General features: G+C 48.5%; 1 protein-coding gene across 1 annotated transcript; it reads right to left on the bottom strand.

The window, feature by feature from the left end:
* Positions 1–2357: 2357 nt before the first annotated feature.
* YPEL2 (yippee like 2) lies at positions 2358–24244 on the bottom strand. The gene is made up of 4 exons (XM_069033183.1): positions 23946–24244; positions 9498–9541; positions 8659–8767; positions 2358–7384 (listed from the first exon to the last, which is right to left on the bottom strand). The coding sequence occupies exons 1-4, from the start codon at positions 24060–24062 to the stop codon at positions 7295–7297; spliced, it is 360 nt and encodes a 119-aa protein (XP_068889284.1). The 5' UTR covers positions 24063–24244; the 3' UTR covers positions 2358–7294.
* Between the last annotated feature and the right edge of the window lie 1118 nt (positions 24245–25362).

Raw genomic sequence — 25362 nt, 5'->3', positions numbered from 1 at the left:
GGCTGGAAAGCTTCCATGGGGTTTTTTTTTTCACAGAAGTCGAGCTGGTGATGTCTGTCACCCCCTGTCCCTGCTGTCCTTCCAGCAGCCTTTCCCTGAGTCCCCCAGTGCCTGCCCTCACAGGGCTGATCCCCTCTGACAGACTTGGGGTGCCCTGAGGGATGAAGGGATTTAATCCTGGAGAGATTTAATTAGAGGTGCCCATCCCTGGACAAAGTTTGTGCTCACAATTCCCCCAGATTCCCCAAAACAGAGCAGAAACCTTCCTGGCTCCGTGGTTTTTGGGGGCCACATGAAGAGGGGTGGCACCAGGGCTCTGTTAATTCCCCTCTCTGCAACCAGGGCAGGGTCCCTGCAGGGGTGACCACATTCCAGGTGACATTTCCTTCGTGCCTGGCCCGATTCTGTGGGACATTTCTCGGTCAGCAACAGAGAACGGCCTCGGCTCTATTTATACCCCACCCTGGAGCCGGGTAAAAATAACCCCGGCGTGTTTGGCAGCCTGAACACGCTACTGCAAATCCTCCCTGTCAGCAAGAGAATCCTGCTCGGGTCGGAGCCGGGGTCCCGCCGGGAGAGGAGGTGCTGGGGGAAGCCCAGGGGCATCCGTGAGGTTGGACCCCGAGCGGAGGAGGAAAGGGATCAAGTGAACCCATGGAGCAGCAGCTGGCAGCATCCCTGGCCGGTGCCAGCGTCCCAAAAAGCCGGCTGGGAAGCAGAGCAGGAGTGTCAGATCGCTCTTGAACCGGGATTAAAGGCCAGGCGCTGCTGTATTTTTAGCTTCGTGATCATCCTTTGGGAAAAAAAAACAAACCCAACCCTCACTGTGGCCGGTGGGATGGGAGAGGAGTCGGGAGCTGCCCCAAGCTCGGCCCCGCCGCTTTTTATGGCCACGGGAAAGGTCACGGTGACTCCTGCAGCGCTGTCACCTCGCGGGGACCGGGGACCCATCCATCCATCCATCCATCCATCCATCCATCCATCCATCCATCCATCCATCCATCCATCCATCCATCCATCCATCCATCCACCCATCCACCCATCCACCCATCCATCCCTCCCTCTTGCAGAGCCGCTGCCGGAGCCCGGGGCTGCTGCTGCCTGAGTCAGCTTTATCTGCCGGGCTATTAATAGCTGCTGCTCGGCTCGGCCCCGCTCTAATTGCAGGTTAATGAAACAGTCGGGGAGAGGCTGCCCCGCATCCCGAACCGCAGCTTCTCCCTCCTCGCCCCGGCTGGGAACAGCTCCGGGATGCGGGAGCCGCCGGGTCCCGGCCCCCCCCCAGCCCCGGGGGTCGCTCCACGCCGGGGCTGCCGCGGTCCTGGCACTTTTCCACCTCCATCCCAACGGCCTGATAAAGATTTGGAGGCTCTTCCCAAGGCCACTGCTCAGGGACGGCCTTGAGTCGTCCCTCCTGTTGTCACTCGGATGCTCGGGGTGGGAAATACTGAGCACGACGCTTTTTCCTGGGGGAATTTTCCCTGCAGGACTCGCAGCTGTGATGGTGAACAAGGAACGCTTCCATCGGAGGGGAGCAGCCTCATCTGTGGGTCCCCTCCCCAGCCCAAGGGATTCCCACTGCCCACACCACACAGGGTTAAAACCTTTGGGCTGCCCGAGTGCCCGGGCAGCAGCTCCGGGGGTTGTAGGAACAAGCCCAGCGCCAGGAGCCTGCACAGGGGCCTGAAGGTCATTTTTTGGCGATGCCATTGTCCCCAGGGTGGAGGCAGTGCCTGACTCTCCCGTCTCTTAGGGACACATCCAGAGTATCCCAGGCTGGTGAGGTGCCAAGAACAGCAAATTAAGGTGTTGGTGAAATAAAAGCTCCGGTTACCCTGACCGCAGTGCATGGACTGTCCTGCTGCCCAGGCCATGGGATGGCGGTGCCCAGTCGCATCTTCCTTGGTCCTTTCCCACCTCCCAGGAATCCCCCGGCTTCTCCTCACCTCCCACACCCCCAGCTCCTCCCAGGTGCAGCTTTTCTGGCCGTGGCCTGAGCTCAGAGTTCAGGGCTCAGAGTTCAGGGCCCTGCGCTCTCCAAAGAGGGTTAAGTTGCTTTTTCGGTCCCGTGGGGAATTAAGGGCACGCAGCAGCGTGGAGCACTGGCACAGGGCATGGGGACAGGGCACGGGGACAGGGCACGGGGACAGGGCCCTGCCACCTCCAGCAGTGGGATGAGCAGGGATTGCATCAGCCCATCCCGAAAAACCCGAATAAAGCACTGCCTTGCACCTGTCTGTGCTTGGATTTGAGGTGGAGGCAGCAGGAATTGCTGTATCCCATCCCCTGGGAGCAGCTCTGGATTTCAGGGATTTGCACAGAACAGAGCAGAAATTTGGACCAGCAGCTTTAGTACTTGAAAATTTTATTTTCTCAAATGAGCACCAACACATATTGTAAATATGACAAACAATACGCCTCCCTCTAATACTGAAGAACTATATACAATGTACAAATACATGAAAAGGTGAAAACCAATTATTTGAAAACAAACAATTGCATTTATGACTGAAGCAAACGACCTGAAAGAATATGCCAAAAAAAAAAAATTAAAATAAGATCAAAGAAATAAAAGTATACACAATTTGTAAACACAAGAGCATCCAGAGACAGGCTGGTATTGGAAATACTGTCCTTAGTTTTGTCAGTGGGGAAAGCATTCCCATTTCCTTAGGAAGAACAAAACAAAGGATACACAGTTGTAACGATGAGAACAGCTTATTTGTGGTTGTACCTTACACAATGCCATTCTGCTTGCATTTAAATATGTTGGTTTTTAAATTTTTTTTTTTCTGAATTCAAGATGATTTTGTTTCCCCTCTTCTGCTTGTTCTTTTTCACCAGGATTTCTGCAGAAAATCTCTGTCTAACCTGATTGTTTCTGAGCACTGAGGCCTCCCCTGTGGTGGGAAGAGCTCCTTCCCACTGAGCTGAGCTTGGTGTTTGGTGTCCCCTCTTCATCCCAAAACTGCTTCCTGTGGAAGCTCCTCTGGAAACAGGGAAGTGCAGTGAAATGCATGATTCACACTCTCACAGACCAGTTAGAAGAATGCATACAGAGAAAATTCTCACTTGATTGCCATGAGAACATCAGGTTTTATTTCACAGGGTTTGTTTTGTTCCTGGGTGTTTTGAAGTCCTGTGCACCAAACCCAGAGAATTCAAGAGCCTGCAACAGTTCTTGAAAAGCTCCTTGCTCAGCAAAACACAGTCCAGTGGTTTGTGCTGTTGGTCCACTTTGGGATAAACAAGAGACCAAATGAAATAAAAATGAAGAAGGGCGAGAAGGGGGGAGATTAAAGACAGAACGGAGAACAAAATAAATGAACTTTACTGCCAAGAGAGGTAAACTTTTACTCTAATTTGTTATGTAGCAGCCTGGTTTAAAACAAATAATAAACAACAAAAAAACCTCCCCTCAAAAATAAAACCAGGATCCAAAGATTTATGGTTTAGGTTAAAAACATCGAGTTAAAAAGCTCCATCCTCCATCCCTGCTGTCCCCGAGCAACAGCGAATCCGAGGCTGCAGCTCCTGGCCAATCCCAATTCCTACAGCTCCGGATCTGCTTCACTCCAGCCAATACTGGTGCAAGAGAAAGTTCCAGGCCTGGATCCTACAATCCAGGGCAAATCGGGAGCCCCACCGGGCTCCAGGGAATTCCTGGTGGGAGCACGAGGTGACGCTGGGCTCGGCCCCAGGGAAACCCAGAGGGAAACTGGAGCTCTCCTGAGTGCCTGCAGCCTCTCCCATCCCAAATATCCTGGGGGCTGCTGTCCCCAACCCAGCCCCAAATCTGCCAGCTGGGAGTGGGAGCGAGTCCCCTCTCCTGCCACATCCAGAGGAAACACGGATCCACTTCAGAGGACAATGTAAATTATGATTTTTGTTTCCCTTTAAACATATTTTCCAACAAATACAGAAGGCAACAGGATCATCATAAACAGCAACAACAAAAAAAGTGCTCTCAGGGAGGGGCTCTGAGAAAACAGCACCAAATATATTATTTCTTTAAAAAAAATTAAATATTATTTACAAAAGTATATTTCACAAGGTAACACCTGGGGGTTATTTTTTCTGCTTTGTATATATTATCATCTGAATATTTCTTACAGGGGTCAGGATTTCACACCAGACAATTCACCAGAGCAAGAACAATTTAAAACTTACTCAAGTCTGAGCTTTGGGGTAGAGGAGGGGATGTAAACTCGAGGGTGCTCGCAGCTGCCCAGACACAAGGCTGGACATCCAAAAAAGAAGGAAAACTCGCTGCTGTCCGTGTTTTCCCGAGGATGCTGCCCATGGAAAACAGCACCATGTGCTCAGGAGGCAGCTCCCATGGGCCATATGTCCATTTCTCCTGGGAAAAGACCCCACCTGGCTCAGCTCAGCAGGGAAGTTCTTTGGTTATCTCTGAGTGTGTCACTCTGTGACTCCCCCACTTCTCCCTGTGCTGCTGTGGGAGCCCCAGGAACACAGATCCCACATTCCTGCCAGCCCCCAGCACAGCAGCTCCCAGGGCAATTAGCAGCCAACTAAAGCTCTTCCTGCTTCCTGGACACACCCAGGAGCTGCACAAGCCCATCTCTCCTCATCCACCTGTGCAGGGCATCCCAGTCCCTCCCCAAGGAATCTCTGGGTGCTGGGGACAGCCAAAGTCACACACACTGATTCCCAGCAGGGCTCGAGGCCAGGCTCTCAGCAAGCGACTCTGGCAATGCTGATGGGACAAAACCAGTTAAAAGCAGATTAAGACCTTGCCCTATTCAAGCTGGGACTGGTTGCCATTAAAGCCCAACACCCGCGACCAGTAAAATCCAGCCAGGTCTGATGGGCACTGTCCTTTTTTTGTCCCAAATAAATGGATAAAAACATTCACACCTGGCAGCTCTCTGGAGCTGTTATTTCTCAGAGCAGTTCTCTGCACAGCCCTGCCTTTTATATCACTTTTTCATCAGCAGTCACTCCAAATACCAACATCAAACCACAAGCTCTGTGTGCTCTTCTCGACCTCATAGGATTTGGGATGATCCCTTCCCTCTCCCAGCTCCTTTAAAGGCCCTGTGGAGACTAAAGAGCTCTTTGAAGAACAGGAATCACTTCCCTCTAGTCAAAACTCAATAAATTGCCACGGATCCTCAACCACAGGATAGGGAAATGGCACCAGGTCAGTGCCAGAGTCCACAGGACAAGAGGTGCTGTGGAATCTTTGATTTCTACTGGATTTGTCACTGGAGGGAATGTGGCTGATGGAAGCAGAGACAATCCCAAACAAAAGCTGAAGCAATTGTTACACAGCCAGAGCAGAAGGGTGAGGGCAGAAGCCACCTCTGGACAGGCTGGTCACAAATGGATCCAACTCCATCCCCTGCAGGAGCCTGGCCAACTCCATCTCATTTCTCCAAGGTTGTCAAGAACAGAGCTTTGAGAGAGAAAAAAAACCCCACCTCTGCTTCATCAGGTTTGGGTTTCAGCACAAGGATCCCACACCAAATTCCACCCTGATCCTTAAGGAGAGTCTCTATTCCCATTCCCTGCCAACTTCACACCAAATGACTCTTCCTAAGCCCCCTGGAATCTCTCAGGGGTGGGGGCCAGTGACAACGGATTACATCAGCTCCAAAGCTTCTGTTTCATAAGGAGTCACCACCCCCTGCACAATACTCCTTCCTTCTGGATTAAGAAAGATTTCCCCCCATGGATTAACTGACTTGAAAGAATTCTGCAAACAGAAAAGAAAAACTCACTGAGGGAGAGATGAAACAAATTCAGCTCCTTAGTCTCGGGTTATGCACCAGGTACTGGCTGGACTGTTGCAGAGCAAACTCCGTGTTGTCATTCTGGCCTCACACAGTTCCCCTCTCACACACGACGCCCCTTCCCCACCACCCACCTCGGGAAGGTGCTCAGGAATCACAATGGAAAATTAAAATGGGAAGGACTCGTTGTCCCTTGCAGTTCTGACACCCACATCTACCCCCCAAAGGCATAGATCATTCCAGGGGTGGTGGGAAGATGTTTCATCTCTTTTTTTTTTTCTTTCCCATTCTCCCTGTGCCTGCACCAGGCTGCTGGGATTGGGAAAAGGGGGGAAGGATTTGGGGAGGATACGTCAGGGCTTGAAATATCCACCTGTGCAACACAACCGCCAGGAACTCGGCTCCCTCCTCGCCCCACTCTCGCACCATTTCTGTGCCAGGCTCCCACAGTGGGGCCTGGGATTCAAGGAAAAGGTTCTGTAACAGCATTTTCCTACTTGCACTTGTGAAAGGTTGGTAAAACACCGCCCAGGGTGCTCAGGGGAGGCCAGGAAATCCAGGGGTACCCTCTGTTACTGTTTGTCCCCATCCTCCTCTACGGAATTTCCTCTTCCTTGCCTTGCACGTGCCTTTAGTCACCCCTGCCACGTTTTCTAAGCTGCAGCTCCAGCCTCCTCGTGTCTGCAGTGGTTTTTTCCTCCTCTCTGAAGGGCTCAAGAGTCAGGATTTGGTTTCTCCAGCCGTGAGGACGCTCCCCACAGCCATGCTCTGTTGGGACCTTCGGCCTCGCTACCCTGAACCAGCAAGAAAAAGGAGAGGCAGGGAATCTCTCCAGCCTCCAGGTCCTGCCCCCTCAAACAACAAGTTCATAAATAGCAAACAAAACACAGATTGTGGGGGGAACTGGTTCTGCCTTGGGCTCAGCCAGCTCGGGCTGAGGCTCCGCCGATGGATTCGGGACTCGGAGAGAAAACGCAGCCGTGAGGTAATTTCTGTCCTTTTAGACAAGGAGAGATTTCTCTGTCCTTTTAGACAAGGAGAGATTTCTCTGTCCATTTAGACAAGGAGATGGTTTCAAGCCTTGCTTAACCAGGACTGAAAGGAGAAGCACAGCGTCACCTTCTGATGGTTCTCCTGCGGGCCCACTCCCCCACCCCTCTCCCACCTTCTCCTGCCCAAACCTCGGGGTGTTCCTCCTGCACCTGGGGAGGTGCCAGGAGAGCCCAGGTCAGGCTGGATCGAGCACTGGGCACATGGAATGGCTGTCGGGCATTCGGTGCATTCTCTGAGCCAACGCCAGAACAGAGAGAGAAGCAGCCAGGGTCAACTCACAAACAGAGACAAAGCAAAGAGACAGAGAGACAGAAATTTAGAGGCCAGTCACCAATAAAGATGGAGAAGGGTGTGAAGATGCTCCCGGATTGCAGAGCCTCTAAATGCATGGAACCAAGCGTTCAGTCACTCTCTCACTCTTGGATATAATGTTCGGTTGGATGGCATTCTCTTACACGCTGCTAGGGCTGGGCTCTTCCCACTCAATCCCAGCCATTATCCTTGATCATGTGAGCTAGTTCAATGATGTATTTGCCTTCTTTATACTTCTGGCTGCTTTCAAAAGCGTGTTCCTGAAAAAAAAAACCAAGGAGGAAGAGTGAGATCAAGGTGATGTTTGGATGTAAATCACGTTATGGATCAGATCTGGGAATGCTGGTGCAAGTCGGAGCCTTGGCTACAGAGAAAAAGTCAACTGCAGGTCTTCCTGTTGGCTTTCAGGAAAACTATGAGGGGAAAAAAGTCTTAAATCCTGCTTCTAGAACCTTAAATCCTACTACTAGCTGTCTTTACAGGCTGGGAAAAAGGAATTGGCAGCATGGAACGTGCAGATTTCTGTAGGCCAATGGCAACTGCTCCATGGACCAGGATGTAGGGATCACTGGTGGTAAAATCCACCTCTCTCCAGGGTGGTGTGGGAATTTATTAAAGTTTGTTAGAGATGAAGTGGTTCTCACTGAGAATGGGATCGATTATGGGGAATTAAATGTGGAAATGGAATCCCATGTGAAGATCCCACTCTGCACAGATCCGTGCCTGCAGCTGTGGAAACACAGGAAACCTCTGGGATCACCAATATCCCTGAGCAGGAGGGACTCCCCTTACTGAGGCTGCACCTCCAAACCAACTCAGCTCTGCTCAGGTGCTCTCCCTGTGCACCTGAAACTCACCTGGCAGGAGGTCATTCCTCGCTGTTCATGGAATTCTGTGTTTTCCTTTACTCAGTTGATGCCCTGAGTGCCTTGCTCTATTTGAGAGACCCACAATGTGTTTCTGCATGGATTCCTATCTCATTAATTTTTGATGCTTTGTTTTTTACAGCCTTTCAACTGATTTAGTGAAGAATATTTTTGCCCAGAGGCCACAGATAGAAACTAGGATTTGTTTAGACACTGGTGAAAACGTTTGGACAAAATGGTTTTGTCCAGAAGCAGAAATTAGGATTAACATCAGATTTTATTGGGAGGTAATTGAATTTATGGAGAGCAAACAGATAAACTCATGTTCAACAGCATTTCCAGTGAGAAGAACACAGCATTAATGGAGCATTCTATTATTCTGATAACATCTACCAGAATAATAGAAAGAAGACAGTGATGATCAAGACTGAAATGATCCTCATTTATGTTAAATGTCACTGAGGGGCACTCACCAAAACCAGGTGTAAATTATTAGTAAAAAACCAACTACATTAAAGCTGATGCTCCAAACACAACACACACAAGGCAGGAGGAAAATAGATGGTTACAGATGAAAACCTGCATTTTGGGTTCCCAAAACGGTCTTTCCACCCCCTCAAGCTGGAGCAAAGCTGCCCAGGGGCAAAGCCAGGGACACAAATACTCACATATTTCCAGCCCAGCGTGGTTTTGCAGTTTTCACAGTAAATATCTGCCACGGCGTGCAATCCTGTTAACAACACCCGCTCCTCTGCAGGGCCACAGCCCACGTTAACTCTGGGACAAAGCACAGATGCTCCCCATTAGTGCCTTTCCCCATCAAGATGCTCCAATAAAGCTGACAATGATTTCATTGCAGTGTTTGAAAACATGAGCAGGAGGTTCTGAGTTTCCCAGCTGTGCCCAGAACAAAGCTCTCCTGCAGTTCCAGAGCAGAATGAAAAGGTAAAATGGGATTTTTATTCAAAGCTTTGAACAGAAGATTAATAACACTCCAGTCACTTGTGCTAATTAGGCATTTGAGAAAGATTTTCATTCTCAAATTGATAAAATGGTATTTTTACTTTCCCAAATGGAAAATTGAAAAATGTGACTGAAATCAGCAGTTCTGCTGAAAGAGAGACCAGCAGTGACCTCCCCAACACTATTTCCAGTCACTGGGAAAATTATACCTAGTTTTCATGAAGTGCATATTTAGATATCTCCACATTTATAAAACTCTGGCTCTTTGGTCCAGCTACACCCTGGGAGAAGAGAATGACTCAGCCATTAGCTCTGATGGCTCAACCTGATGACGAAAAAAATCACCTTTTCCTTGCTGCTTATCTAAAACCTCTACATGACTCAAATATGAATCAGGGGCTATTTCTGCCTCTTTCTCCCACTTTTCAGGAAGCTCCCAAGCCCCAGGCAGAGGTTTTCTGACGAAAACTATGGTTTTTTTTCCTTTTCCAGGAGGGTTTTGTTAAATCCGCCCCGAGCGACGCGGCGCACGCAGGGTACTCACACGGAGTTGAAGAGGTATGCTCGTCCTTGGCTGCCCTGGAAGGACTGGAAGGCAAGAAAACAAAGCTCAGTTGGCTGCTTGAGAGGAAAGAGGCCTCTGTTATCCAGCTCTAACACCTGGCCTTTTCTCAGGACACACCTGGAATCACCAGTGTTCTCATACAGGCCCAACGTGCTGCTCAAGCGTTGAGTTTTCTCTCGTGTCCCAGCAAAATCCCTTTTCACCCTTTCAGTGTTTGTGAACTTCACACCACACCTCAGCCTCACCTGAAGGCTGCCAAAAATTGGTTTGAATCTCTTTTCAAACTGCACTTGCACACTAATTCCCCTTGGGAATTGCACAGCTAGATGCTGAACCAAGCTGAGGGATTGGGATCTATCTGTTCCAGGAGCTATGGCACACAAACACAGTTCCAGGGATTTCACAAAAGGCCTCAGCCCTGAGGTGTGTGCAAGCCTCATACTTGTACTGGGGCCTAGGAGATCTTCAGGACTGGGGTTAAACACAGTGGGAGATTGAGAGGAAGATGGACAAGAGAAGCACAGAGCAGCCAAACAACCCCAGATAATCCAGGCCCATCCTCTCCTGCCTCACATTTCCTCAGGATCTTTGAGCATCACCATGGAAAGGCAGCGTTTTGGAGGGAGCAGGGCAGTGCCAGCCTGGCAGGACACTGCAGGCACTCCCAGCACTTCCAGCAGATCCCACTGTGCCATGTCTGTGACAGTGCCTGGCTGACAGGCACCAAGTGCCACCTGCATTTTTAATGTGCTTTGACAAGCACACACTGAATTAAACATTTGGTGCTTGAGCGAGAGCTGGGCTGTCTGTACACAGGTTACCTTGTGGGACACCTCAGGGAATGTCTGCACTGAGGGGCAGGAGCTGAGGAAGTCAAAAAGCTGCTTTTCTGGACCATTTAATCCTTTACTTTGCACCTCACCAGGAACCTTGGAATGTTCAGTGGTTTTCTTAAAACCTCAGCTGATGATTTCAGACCAAAAACCCTTAAAAGGGGAGACAGGGTTTTGAGGGAAGAGAAACATTCATGTTTTACCTCCCTGGCCCTCTAACAATGGTCATTTATTTGGTTAAGAGCAACCCCACATCCCATTAAACAATCTCAGGGGGGTCCCTGCCCTCCCTGGCTCATCCCATTCCACCAGTGCACTCCTGCACCTGCCCAACTCCTGCCTCGTGGAGCAGCAAAGTCAAAGCCCTGACAGCTTCCTTGGGAAGATCCCCAATGGCAAAAGGATCCTTTCCACAGAGCAGAGGCACCTCAGAGGGCAAAAATGCCACAGGGCACCCGGGCAGGGAGCCACAGCCAGCAGTGCCAGCTGCCTGTGAGGTCTGCATGGCAGCAAGGGCTCTGCCAGCTATAAATTCCTTGCCTGGCACAGAATTCCCTCGGTCCTGCAGGAATAACTGTTCTTCAGAGCAATCTGAAGCCCAATATTAGTTGCCACCCAGGGCACAGAAGAGCCACTGTGGATTCAGAGAGGATGCCCGAGGCACTGGGATATCTCTTTGACTCAGACAAAAGCAGTGCCCCGAGGAATGCCTCTTTTCTTGGGAAGGAATTAAATAGGACACATGGCTCAAGCATGTTTGTGTAATTGCATTTATTAGAGAAGCTGCTTTTAATCCCTCTGCAGAACTCAGGCTCTGTGCTCCTGCTGCTGTCATACCCCCCATCCAACCAGCCTGGCTGCTCCCAAACACACCCTGCACCATCCCAGTGTCCTGGGGGGAAATCAAATGATGATTCCCTGGCCAGAAAGGAGGGTTCAAGCCAGACCTGGCTGCAGCAAACAGGAGGGCACTGCCTGTCCCTGCTGCACGACTGGGATGCCATGGAAAAGGGTTCAGGGATGAAACACAAAGTCCCACAGCAACGTGTGTGCCATCAGAGCAAAATGAAAGCAGATGAAGCTTGCTCACCATCCAGTCCTCCCCAGTAAACACTTTTCCATAAACACCAAAGTGGCTGAGTTTGCCAGTAACAGCAACTATGGGAGCAGAGTTTTTATTGGTACAGAAATAGGATTTTCCATTCCTGATGTACAAAGGCCTGTCTTTAATAAACAACAAACCCAATCCCATCAGCTGTGCTGGGGCCCACTGGACATTGTTCCACTCCCAGGGACAGTAGCATCCTTCCAGAGGTGCCTGCCCTTCCTTCCAGCTCAAGCCAGTGCTTGAGGGTATCTAAGGGTGGTCACTGGAAAAAAAAAAATCACATTATTTATCCCCTGCCCAAGCAGAAGTTTTCAACAAACCACTGCTCAGTGCCATCTTAATAGTCACCCTGCAGCCAGCAAAGGATTTGGCAAAACATGTACAAAGAAGGGAGAGAAGTCTGATAACCACAAGTTCCCCAGTGCATTTGCCCTCTGTAAGACTCAGCTGGCTGTATCTTTACAAAGGTGGCACAGGCAGCTTTTATCTGGGTGCTGTAACCTGAGCATTTCCTGGAGATGTTCCTACTCCTCTGGCACGCCAGAGAAACTGGCATAGCTGTAATGGGAACTACAAAATCAGAAAAAAACAGGTATATTTATACACGAGCAGACGCTCCTGTGTTTGTTTTTGTTGTTTTGTTTGTTTTTCTAAGAGACACGCAAAGACTTCCACAAGACACTTGATTTTCACTGAAGTGACAGCCAGCAGCCAGACCTACTTTCTATGCTCTGCATTTTCTCTGTGTAGATTTTCCTGATACACATTCAAAGGTGCATCTCACCCCACCTCTCACAGAAATCCAGACTTCTTGCTCTCTGAAATAACAGCTCCTGGCATCACTTTCCAGCTGAAAAAAATGGAAAGGATCTTTCTGTTGTTGTTTCTCACTGGAAGCCCAAGCACAGATTTTTTCCTGCACTGCTAATGCTCAGAGTCTGGCTGGAAACACATCTGGACATGCCAGCAACACAACCCTGCCTTCCCCATCCTGCCTGAGCCCTCCAAAAGACAAAACGAGCTGTTGGGATTTGAGATGCACGACAGCTTGTTCCTCCTGACACTCAGCTCAGGAACCTTCCCCACTCCTGGGCTGCTCAGAAGAGAGGCATCCAAAAGCTGCAGGGCCCGAGGAGGGCTGATTGGAGTATCCAGGTGGGGAGCCACGAGCCTGGAGTCAGCAGTTTGGAGCAGATCCCAGCCTGCCAAGCTCTCTCCTCATGGCAGAAGCTCCATGTTAAGATGCTTTGGCACCTGCTCTGGTTTAAGAAGCTCCTGCCACCCAGTTTGCAGGCACTTGTTATGGCCCCTCAGCTCTGCTGATCCCAAATCAGAGTGTGAAATCGTTGTTTTAAAAAAACAAATGTTTTGCAGGGGGTGAGGTGGGTTTGAAGGAAGTGGCTTTTCCCTCTTTACCCTGTTATCCAGGACAATCCCAGGGAGTGCTTCCTGGCCACAGTGTGGGGGCCTGTGGAGCAGGGAGTTCTCTACATGCTCTGGCAGAGAGGCAGAGTGCAGAACTGCAGCTCTGGAGAGAGACTGAGCGTGCAGAGAGGGATTTGGGGTTTCACAGATGCTGCTCAACCAGCTCTGCTGCAGGAGCAAGTGGGACCTGCACCCACATCCAGCTCCTCTGGGGCAGACACGTCCTGCTCACCCAGCCTGCAGGAGCCCGAATCCTGCTCTATTCAGCAGCCATGACCTTGGGAGCTGCTGGTTTGGGTGAGTCCATTTGTTACACTCTGCTCTCAGCCCGAAGTGCTGAACCCACTCTGAGCTCCCCTCGGCAGAGCCACGCACAGCAGGGCTCTGCCCTTCCACCCCTCCAGCCTGCTCCCTGTTCCACCTCCAGACCTTTGCTCTGGCACATTCCCCTCTCTGGTGGCACAGGAGGCAATTCTGACATTCCATCAGTGATGCCAGGGCAAGGCACAAACTCTATAAACACCGTCCCGCTTCCCCCTGCACCTCCAGCTCCTCATTCACAGCACAGCCCACTCAGCAGTTCCACTCTCTGAGCAGATGACAGGATTAATACCCCAAATCTTTGTGACGGTATTTGACAATAGGCTAAACACAAAAAGAGCTGCTGGAATCATCTGGAAAAAGAGGAAGCAGTTGCCAGGACTAAATGGCTCCACAGTGATGCTTGTTCCCTGCAGACTGCAGCAGAGAAAACCCCCACTTACCTATATCCAGCTGGCAGCCTTTTAACAATCCAATAAAACAGAAATGAAAAGGCAACTGGTCCCAAAGAGGTCCAAAAGGGAAAAGGAACAGCGTGTGCCCCTTCACGCTCTGCTCCTGAAATAATTCCCACTGCAGGGATGCAAATGGAACTGAGGGCCCAAAGCCACCCCGGAGAGCCACGGCCGTGGCACGTCCTGGGCAATGTGGAACGGCCGCGTCAGGAGGAGCCAAACGAGCACAGGAACCAGGATTTCCCAAACAGGACACGTTCCCTGGGATATCCCACTGGGGCAGTGGTGCAGTGAGAGAAGGGATGTTACAAACCCTCAGGCACTGAGTCTGTGCCTGAGAAATCCACCCAACGACCTCTCCAGAGAGATGTGGGATCACCGATTTCCCAGCTTTTGGGTTTGAGTTACTCCAGCCATAGCACAACACTGACTGGAAGCTTTATCCATTCTTGCTGCTGGTTTAACCCTTAAACCCATCAAAGATGAGATGTTCTCATAAAATACAGCTTGAACAGGGAGAGGACATCTTTAAGTAAGACAAAATGTGATGTCAATCCAACGTGACACCAGTCTGAGTACCAAGATGTGCCCCAAATCCCAGGTTTCCTCATGCTCATGTACTTAATCCCAACTCCTACCTGCTGCTTTCCCACATCCCACACAAAGCTCTGCCTTTATGGCACCTTTCAAGCCCTATTTGATCTGATTTGATTAAAAAGATGAGCCCTGGAATGTGTGTAGAGGAACCACTTCATGTAACAGCACCAGGTGTACGACGGCTCCGTGAGGAGTTTCCTCGTGAGTCACTGAGCAGCAGGGAGGAAACTGGAAAATAAAACTCTGAAAATTCCTGCTGCAGATTCCTGCACCAGCCATTCCAAACATCCACTCACATCACACTCCAGCATTTCCCATGGGAGCAGGAGTTCAATTACTTGGTCCCTGTATCCACACAGACTACAGAGACCTCCTCAGGGTTCATTAATTCCACCTTGTTCTCCCTCACAGAAGGGGCAGCCCATGATCAGATTAAACAGAGATTCAATTTTGCTCCGATTACACAAGGCACAGACCCATGTCAAGGGAACAGGTTCCATCATTCCACCTCGTGCACAGATGTGACCTTACCCTGTTCCAGCTGCATTCCTGAGTTTTAATTGAGTTTTAACACGGGTCCTTAATGCTATTTAAAGCCCAAAGTCGATATGGAATTAGTGGACCAAACTCATCTCTGAAATAATTCAATTAATTCAGCACGGCCTTTATTCCCCTGCAGTTTATGTCACTGTGCAAAAACACAGGGAATAGCCAGGATCTGCTGCATTCCATCCTCGGAACAGCTCCATCCCAGCAGCTCACATGGATTTTGTGGCTCAGGTTATGCAGCCTGTGAGCAGGAAGGTGCACAGATGAAAGGCTTTTTGTCTGGTTTTATTCTGATGGGAGATACCATTGCAATTTTTTATTCTGCCTCCCAACCCCTAGCCCTACTCCAACCCACAAGAATCCTTGTGCTCCAAAATCCCAGTGTTCCAGTGCCATACAACAGCTCCTGATCCTTAAAATCCTCAGGCAAAGCTAAGAAATGGTTCATTTTTAAATTCTTTTCAAGAAGGACTTTTTTGGTTCAGTTTGGTTTGGTTTTCAAAGGGGGATTCTCCCATCCTCTCACATTTCTGGGAGCTGGAGACAAGAAAAATCCTCATTTTCGGAATATTCTGTGAAAATGCTGAAGTATCATGAAGCTCAGTGGACATCCAGCATTATCTCTGGAATGTCACTCTGCCCAGGAAGATGGAAAACCAACAGGCACGTGGGGCTTCATGAATGGATTTAAATGGGTCAGGATCCAGGGGCACATTCCCAGTTAGCAATCCATAACCAGAGGGCAGGGCAGGGGATTTCTCTCAAAGGGGAAATTTCATATTGCAGTTGCAAAAGGGAGAGACAGAATCTCATCTGAGGCTCTGCAATTAATGAAGAGCAGCACTCAGGGAAGTACAAACTGCCTAAAATCGAGGGGGTGGCTTTTCCTCGAGCACTTGGATTTCAAACACAGATTAAGACACTGCTCTGCTGAGCTAAATCCTGAGCCAAACTCTATAAAAATGTCAAAATTCACAAAATAGTTGTGAACTGCTCTGTCCCCTTGTCCCTCATGTGCCTGCCAGGCTGTCCTGACTCACTTCAATCACAACACTGAATTCTCCTCGTGTTATCACAAGCCCAGTGCTATTCCCCCTCCTTCCTGAAGCCCTGGGCTCCTGGACTCTGTTCTTATTTATTTTTAAATGAGTTTCCAGCTCACAGACTTCAAAGGGAAATTTCAAAATGTGAATGCTAAGGGCGCAAACTACTGAAGGCAAATAAAAGAAATACATCAAATTTATTACTTCTATAAAACTTCACAATATTTTGGAGCTTCTCTTGTGATTTCCACAGTCTCTGGTTACTGCTGCTGTTGTGCTTCAAAACTTGACTTTAAGATGAAAAAGGATGGAAATACTGTGGGGAGAAAGAGCAGATGGAGTGTTTACTTTTAAAAGCAATTACTCCAATTTATTTAGGGGCAGAGAAAAGCAGAGCAGCTCCTGAGGCAGATCCCCGTTCTCTGCAGCCCAGGCAGGGAGGAGAGATGTGTGTGATTATGAATCCCAGAAGGGCAGGGAGCCTGGGCATTGGTTAACCCTGATCCCTGCACTTCCATGGCCTCATTCCCAACAGGCACCAGCATTCCCTGGTTGAGAGCTGGAGTTGAGATGAGTTTGGCACCTCTGGCACTTCAGTCACCAGTGACAGCCATTTACATTTGGCATGCAGAAGAGAATTTTGTTATTTACTGTGAAAAACTACAGAGGGTGACAATGAAGCCCTTTCTGGATAGACAGGGATGGAAAATGTGATTTTTCCTGTGGGTTTCATCCCCCACTTTTGAGTGCTGCTGTTTTCCTGCAAGCTCAAAGCATCCACCAATCCAGCCATTTTAAAAAGCAGCAGCAGGGGGAGAATAAAGCCCTTTATTTCCACATTAATTATTGCTGCTGCATGGGTTTTGGAGATAAACACAGAGCTGGGATGGAAGATGGAAACTGCTAATGCAACGAGTTATTTAATTAGCAGCATAATAGTGAGTGCCCACGTATCAGTGGAGCACTGTTTGCCATTAATGCAGCCCATAATAGCAGCAATGCTGACAGTGAGGGCAGACTTGCTTCTCAGCAAAAGCAGATCTGTCCAGGGCAGCAGCTCCCCTGTGTCCCTGGGGAAGATCCACTGCAGGGAGATGAAGCCATCAAACACCTCATGACTGAGAATTTCGAGTTATCCTTCCTTGTTTAATTCATCACCTAAATTCTCAATGTTTGTCTCTTGTCAAAACAAGTTTTGGTACTGGAATCTATTTTATTACTGTGGATGTGTCCTCAGAGCTGAGCTGGAACCCAGGTGTTTTTATTTGAGATGCTCCAGTTCAATCAGATTTTAACTCATTTTTTCCATGGCAATCACTGCTGAAAGGGATCATTGGAAATCTCCCCAGTTCCAGGTATTCAGCCTCAGTTTCTACCTTTGTTATTGCTACTTACCCTACCAGCTGTGATTCCCACTGTGCATTTTAAGAGAGGAGACTCTGGGTGGGAGTTTCCTTGTCTCCCTGAGCTTCAATCCTTGCCCATTCCAGTCCTGCTGGATGAGGAAAACTGCAGATGCTGCTCCAGGGAGGACAGGCTCCTACAGACTCCTACAGGGATGTGCTGCTGCCTGGCAGACACAACAGCTCCCCTAAAGCAGATGTGAGAAGCCCTCTGACAGCATTTCCTGCTACTCTAAATTAGGAATTATCATCAGGGACTCCTCAGGGTCTTCTCCCCAAAGGCAGCAGGTGGGAAAAGCCCCCCTGCATTGCCCCATATTTGTGTGGGTGATTAAATTACAGATTAAACCAGAGCTCTGTGTTGTTCCTGGGCTGCTCCTACAATGATAAACCAGATTAAAACCACACACCTGCAAGGGAAATTCCCAGGGCAGCTCCTTGCAGGAGCAAGCCTTGGAGCCTGCTGAATTCCCTCCTTTTCCAGCTGCAAGGGCCAACAGCTGAAACCCCCAGGAAGGCTCAGACCTCACCAGCTCCGAGCTCCAGTTGTTCAGGATTTGCAGCAGTTGCAGCAAAAACCCTGATGATTCAACTGTCCTTTGTCCCTGGCAGCTCCCTGGATAATAAATGGGAACAATATTTTATTTATGCCCAGGTCATCAATTCTAAGGCAGAGGAAGCAGCAGATAAAAGGAGAGCTGTTTCCATGAAGAAAGTGATGGATTAGAAAAATCCATTTTTACCCTGTTCCTCCTCCTTGAAAGGGAATTCTAAACTCTTGTGATTTATTGTCTTTTCCCTTCTTTTTTTGGAACAGAATGAAATATTTTTAAAATCGCACAGCAGTTAATTGCTGTATAAACACAATTATGCAAGGAGCTACAAATTACCTTGGGCTCATTCTATTAAACAACCATAACCTGACTACATGAAAGGCTGATCCTGACTCTCTTCAGTCCCTTTATGGACAGTAGGATCTGAGGGAACACAGTCACTTGTAGGGTAAACCCCAGAGGAAGCAATTCCACAGGACAGAAGGATCTAATTTAGGTGGCTGCATTATGGAATGGGCACCACAAATTCTCATTGCTCAGCTCAGATTTCACATCCTGACTTTTTCCTGCAAAGGGCACTTGTTGTTTGTTTATTCCCTCCCAAACACAGAGCTGAGGGACTCAAATAGCAACCTCAGACCCTCTGCCCTCCTCCCTGCAAACACCAACTTGCCTGGAAAGGGTTCTGGGGATGGATTTGTCTGGAAAAGTCTAATCAAGGCTCCATCTCCCGCTGAAGGAAAAGGCCCATTGAACAGCTTTGATGACACATTGTTCTGCTGAGGATTGAAATCCTCTCGACCTGCATTTAATTTTAAACTTCATGGAAGCCAAGAATTACATGGTGCCTCCCATCTCACGTTCACAGCAGTGAAATGGGAAGCTAAAAAACTCCTAATGACTTCTCCCAGAGCTGCTCTGCTGTTTATCATTTACTGCTTGAACTCTAATACTTGCAATTAAGAGCAAGCTCTGAATAATGCCTGGAAGTGGCAAATTCATTAGGGAACAAGAGCTGGCAAGGAGGATCCAAAAGCTACTGGACAGCTTCTAGAAATGTGCATAAAATGGATAAATCTGGTGCATGAAGAGCTCACAGCAAATAAATGAACAGAAGATTTCTGTGCAGTGCTGAGCCAGTGAGACTGATACAATTATGAAACGTGTGAGCTGAAAAGATGCTGCTGCTGAGTGTGAGGCTGCAACAATGAGATCAGCCCTGTTCCCATCCCTAAAAAAGATACTGAAATGCTAAAAATGTAGAAGAGAACCACAAAAATTATATGGAACTGGAAAAATTCAAATTGCACCATGACAGAGCTGAATCTGTTTAGTCTGTCAAAAAAGTGATCAAGAGTGACTTTGGTTACTGCAGACCCTTTACAGGGAGAAGAGTAGGGACTAGAGATGTATTTTATTAGCAAAAGAAATAAAATAATGGCCAGTGACAGGAAGCACAAATCTAAGTTCAAATCAGACAAATCTAAGTTCAAAGTCTCTGATTTTTAATAGTAGGGATGATTAACCACTGGAAAAAAAAATGACCAAAGGGAGCAGTGAATTTTCCCTCTTGAAGTCTTCAAATGGAGACTAAATGCTTTTCCTGCAAGAATTGCTGCAATCCCAGTGAAATCCACTGGCCCATGCTCCAGAGGTCAGGTGTGATGATGTGATGGGTGATGGCTCCTCCTGGCCTTAAGAGTTCATTACTGTGGAGCTGGGAACTTAAATTCACATTTGGGAAGGAACAAGATCTACTTTAAAGCAAGAATAAAACCTGTGTAATGAAATATAAGAACTTCACCCTTGAGAAGGGAATACCCATCTCACCTCATACACTGCTTTTTCCTATGATGGAAATGCAGGATTTTCATCAGACTTGTCTTGGACACCTATAAAATGCCTCTTTTTCCATTAAGTCAAAGATTACCACGTTGTAATTTAAAGATTATTCTTCTACCTTCTGTGCACGTTGCCCCCACACAGCAAATAACTTCACATCTTCAGAGTGAACTGAACTACAAATATCAGCTGGTTCCTGACATGTAAAGCCCTGAAGAACATTAAACACTGGCTTGTCCACATGAAAGAAAGAAAAAAGAAAGAAAAAGCAAAGAGCCAAACCAAAAAACCCAACAACTGCTGCTCCTTTCACCTGTATGTGGTGCATCAAATACTTCCAAGCAGCTGAATTCCTCCAGAAGTTCTCTGGGAGCACCAAAGCTTCAAATCCTTTTCAGATCCTCCAGTTGCAACATGGAGCAAAGTTTGAAGCTTTCAGCGAGCCATAAATCTCACCAAGAGGCTGCTGAACCACCAGGCTCAGTCTCCAGCAGCCAGGGAAGAGAGAGGCCACAAGGACTGGGAGGGAATTTTCCTGATAAACCTCCCAACTCCCGACTGAGAAGATCAAAAAGAGTTTCTAAGTGCTCCCTCATTAACAACCCAACCCCAAATGAGAAAGTCAGGCACACAGAAGTCCTCTATTTTTCCTAAATTCTCAGTGCTGGAGGAGCTGCAGCCTTTTGTGCTGAAGAATTTCCCATTCATGTTCAGCGAGGTTCCATGCAGACATCAAAGGAAAACATTAAACTTCCCCGGCAAGCCTCGGGCTAACTTCAGAGGATACATCACTGCATAATGTTTAGCAGTTGGATCACAGCAATTCGTGGAAAAAAAAGAAACTGCAGGACGCCCACAAGACATTCTCCACATATTTCCATAATCAGGGACATTTCTGCTGAATTACTGCTCACATAGCACAAAAAACCAGCACCCAAGACACTCCAGTGCCATCTTCGGCCTGGATCCTTCTGCTCTTGTTCCCAACCTCCTTGAAGGGCACCAAGGACGTGTGGATTCAAACAGAAAAGGCAGACAAAGAGTTGGAATGGCACAGAGGAGGTAGAAATCAGCATCACCCCTGCCAGTTGGAGAAACTTGTTTAACTTTACCTTGTTAAGTGTCTATTCTGTTGGCTGTTCCCTCAGGCCCCACTAGAAAATGATGCAAAAGAAAAACTCCCGTGACTCCTTCCTGGAGACATTGATTATGGAACATATTTTTTTCTTAAACATTCTAAAAACCATGGGATGTTGTGCCTGTAACAAGAAGTACCTTTCACTTATTTTTTTGGCATTGAAATGTGCTTTTTAAGTACAGTTGCCTGGAACAGTGATTTTGTTTTTACATTAAAATCAAAGAAGATTGGGACACCCTGTACTGATTTGGAGGAGCAGACAGGACCTCCTCCAAACTCTTCCAAGCAGACTGGACAAAGCAGCAGCATTTCAGGTGGGGAGAAGAAGGAATAAAGACATCCAGTGACTTATTCAAGGTCACACAGGAATCTGTTGCAGGGCAGGGTTGAGTTCCCAAAGTCTCAGCCCACTTAAGCACTGGAAAAAGCAATGAAACAAGAGTATGTACTAAATTTGGCACAGCCTTTTAAATGATGCATTGCTCCAAGGGAACAAGAACCTCCACTCATGCTAACCCAGACACCAAAGGAACACAGAAAGGAAAACTACTCACTCCACCCAATTTATCTGATCACCTTAATATTTCCTAAGTCAATAAGGCCTTTCTTGGCCAGACAGTCCAACCTACAATTCAGATCTTGTTACAAATCAGACACACTAAACCACTTTCTCCCTCAGGCTGCAGGAGATAAAAGGCCAAGTAAGAAACATTTTGGTAACTGGCTTCATGTAACAGCTTTGGATTTTCTTAAAAGCCTCAGCATCGATTGTTTTCTTTAAATAGCAGTGGTTTATTGAGAAACCTTCTCTACCCCTGCACAAGCACAAGGTTTTCCTGAAGTAGAGAAGGGAGCAAAAACTGCCCTGCCAAGGCATATTTGTCAAAGAGTTTTGGATACCTGGTCCTGGCAAAACACTTTGAAGCCAGAGTTAACACTGGTGCTGAAGGGCTGGGAGGGGAAACTTGGGAGATGGAGAGGAAATGAAAGTATGGACTGACACAGAACAATCCTGGGATTCAGCTCCAGCTTGTGCTTCATCCAACAGCTCGAGCCAGTGCTGCAACTTGTGTGCATCCAAAGGAGCTAAAAGCTCCTGGAGTGCAGAGCAGCCCAGCTCTCGTGTGGTCTCTGCACAGCTCGGGGCAAAAGGAGCAGAGGAATTAATTTCATGGAGGCAAATCACCAACACCCTGCTGTTCCATAAAAGCCTGTTTTCTTGGGAATGTTCCCAAGGATGGTGTCATTTGGGCTGTTTGGATTCGAGTGGCACAGTCAGGTTCAGGATGAGCTGCTCCACAGCCTGAGAAACGCTCCCGTTTGCAGAATCTCCCACTCCCTTTCCCATCCTCGGTTCCTCCCTTTGCTTCTGCCACGTTTTCATATGGAAAACAAGCAGTGCCTGGTTCAGGGATGTGAAAGTAAGGCTGTGATGAAAGAACTGAAACATCTCCCCGAGGCCTTCTGCAAACTGAACTCAAACAGATAAAAAGGCAACTATTTAAGTTTGCCTGGGAAAGTTCCTCCACATTTTGGAAGCCCCTTGAGGCAGGGACTGCCCTTCTGTTCTGTCAAACAGCCACTTGTACAAGCCACGATTGCACAACTACTTTTATAAGGTTTCCAATTACACAAAGAATGTGTTTTTATTCATGTTTACAACCCTGAGAAACAAACCCCGAAACCCCAAACCCTTTGCATTGAAATTCCATGACTTGCTAGTGGCTCCACCAGCAATGAGGACCCAACTATTTACACCTTGGTCTAGAATGAACTTTTTGAAGGAGCAGATCCCACAGCACACTTCCACAAGTCACACACAGCCTCACATTTTGCTTTCCTCCTTTCCCTCTCCCGTCTTTATTTTAGCAGTCAGCATTCCTGAGCAGTTTCTGCCTGCCTTGGGCTAGAAGCTCAAATTCCAAGCAGTTGGCAGCACTGGCATTGCCCTGCTGGAAGCTACTTAACCTGCAAAGCTGGCTGCATTGGAGCATGGACATGGAACAAGGAGGGGAAAGAAGCATCAAAGGTGAAAGCACTGGGAATGTACAGCCTTGTTTTTCCCTGGCTGGGGACCAGCTGTGTTGAGAAAAAAAAAGCAGAACACAAACACTAATCTACTGTAAAAGCAGCAAGTAAAACAAGCTTCTTTCCTCATCCAGAAAAGCACCTTCTGTGTCCCAACACAAAATCCAGGGTACCAAATGAAAATCCAGGGAGTCACTGCCCCATCTCAACTGGGCACAGGAGTCTGGAGTCACCCAGCTGCCCCCAAAGGTGAAGCAATTTCACCTCGAGGGCACAGATGCTGTTTCATTTACACTTCAAACCCCTTTCCAACTGGGCACAGCACCTCTGTCCCTGGTGATCCCGGCCTTTCCAGGCTGCTCCAAGAAGCTGAACTGTTTCAGCTGCACACACAGAGCTCACAGCAGCATTTCCACTCAGCTCAGCTCGTAAATCTCTGGCTGTGCCTGTTTTTTCTGAACACAGGCTTTATAAGCTGAATAAACTTTACGGAACAGTTATTCCAAGGCAGCCGAGACCTGGGAACTCGACGCCTGACCACAGCCAGGCACTGCAGGCTCCAGCAGACACTGGGAAAGTTTAGTTTTCCCACTTCAGAACAAGCTCCTCTTACTGGCCTGCTCCTTCTGCATCAAAACACTTACTGGCTCTGAAAGCTTTTAATTTAGCTTATCCTAACACCCCTCAAGAGCTGGAAGGGACCCATCAGGATCGGAGTCCACCTCCTGCACAGCACACCCCAAGAATCCCACCCTGTGCCTGAGAGCTTTGTCCAAATGCTTCTGGAATTCAGACAGGTTTGATGCTGTGACCAAACCCCGGGGAACCTCTTTCCAGTGCTCAATCACCCTCTGGGTGAAAAACATTCTCTTGATATCCAACCTAAACCTCCCCTGACTCAGCTCCATCCATTCCCTGGTCACGAGACTGAAGAGATCAGTACCAGCCCCTCCACTGCAACCTGTGAGGATACTGAAGACCCCAGTCAGTTAAAACAAACAGCAGCTCACAAATAGATCCTTTGGGCTGAGAGCCCATTTCCCAAGGAAAAAGGCAGCTGGATAAGGCCAAGCACTTCCACAGCCACCGATCCGCAAGGCGAGCGAACCATCCGCTCCTGGGAGCACCTACCTTGGAAATGAGCTCATCGTGGTTGGCCAGGTGGGCCCTGCAGTGGATGCAGCTGTAGGTCCTGTGGCATGAAGGCAGATATGCCTGGAAAGTCTTGGACCTTGTCATCTTCACCATTGGAGCCACTGAGCGCTGGCTGAACTCTGGGGTGGCCCAGGAGGCGCTCCCGCAGGACGGGTCGCACGGGAAACACCGGAACACGCAGGTAAAGGCCGTGGTTTGGCAGGGGATGGGTGTGTGGGGCAGGCTCCACACGCTGGTGATGCTCCAGAGGAAGAGATGTGGGCAGAGGAAGCGGGGATTTCACACCAACCTGTGGTGGAAAACAGACAGAACACTCAGCTCGCAGAGGTGACAGCGCTGTCCCAGCCCGCACTGGGATTTAGGGTTGGATTGAGGAGCAGGAGACGGGAGTGATGCCTGGGGATTAGATCAGCAGGATGGAGATTTATTTGCTTGCTGGCTGCCCTCACACCTCCCTGCTGCTGTTATCTCCATCCATTCCTCCAGCACTTAATGGCTCTGGAAATGACTGCAGAGGTGTGAAGATGCTGGGATGATTTCCATCGAGCCTGGTCTCCCAAACCCCTCTGGGGAACTCGGCACCGCCCCGGGCGCTGCCACCCAGGGAGAAAGTGAGGAGCAGAGGTCGGAAGACTTTCCCTGCTGTCCCCTGTCTGAGTCACTGCTGTGACACCCCAGAAGCCCATGGGAAAACTGGGAGCTGGACCTGGGTTTTCTGAGCCACCAGGTAAGGATATGAGTCACCAAACCAGTTTTTCTCCCCATTCTGCCCTACTTTCCACATGGGAAATGCAGGATTCCTTCATTACACTCTCCTTTATAACTCCCTGCAAGCTCTGAAGGTAGAAGCTACTCTATAAACTGCACTCCAGCATTTTATTTTTTTTTAATCTGAACATCTGACAGCAGCCAAAGCAAGGCACAGCCTCTGAAGACTACACCTGATAGCAAGAGACAGTTAAAAACCCTATTCAGGAAGGAAACACCATTTCACACTCTGACATCATGACAGCACCTGTGAGGCAGCTCAAGTCTGGGTCTCTTTCTGCTGGCAGAAATGGAGTTTTCAGATCCCACACCTATAGAAGTCCTACCAGCTACAAATGTTCCTTTTGAGGATGGAAAAGCATAAAGGAAGCAGCTCTCCTCCCTCCCGGATCCACGGCATGCATGTGTGCTCTACATATTAATCATGAACTCTGACTGCTCCTCCCAGGAGCATTTTCCTTTCCATGAAACATGTGATTCTGCTCAGTTTCTGAGCCTGCACTTTGTGTATCAAACATGGAACACCACCAGCTTCCCCACTACCACCACCACCCATCCCCAAAATAAAGAAAACAAGAAACAACATCTTAGGCACCCATGAAAACCCTGCCTCCAACACTTTCCC

Source organism: Aphelocoma coerulescens, chromosome 19 (assembly GCF_041296385.1).
Source record: "Aphelocoma coerulescens isolate FSJ_1873_10779 chromosome 19, UR_Acoe_1.0, whole genome shotgun sequence".
Taxonomy (NCBI): Eukaryota; Metazoa; Chordata; class Aves; order Passeriformes; family Corvidae; genus Aphelocoma; species Aphelocoma coerulescens.
This window is presented reverse-complemented; position numbering and strand designations above follow the sequence as displayed.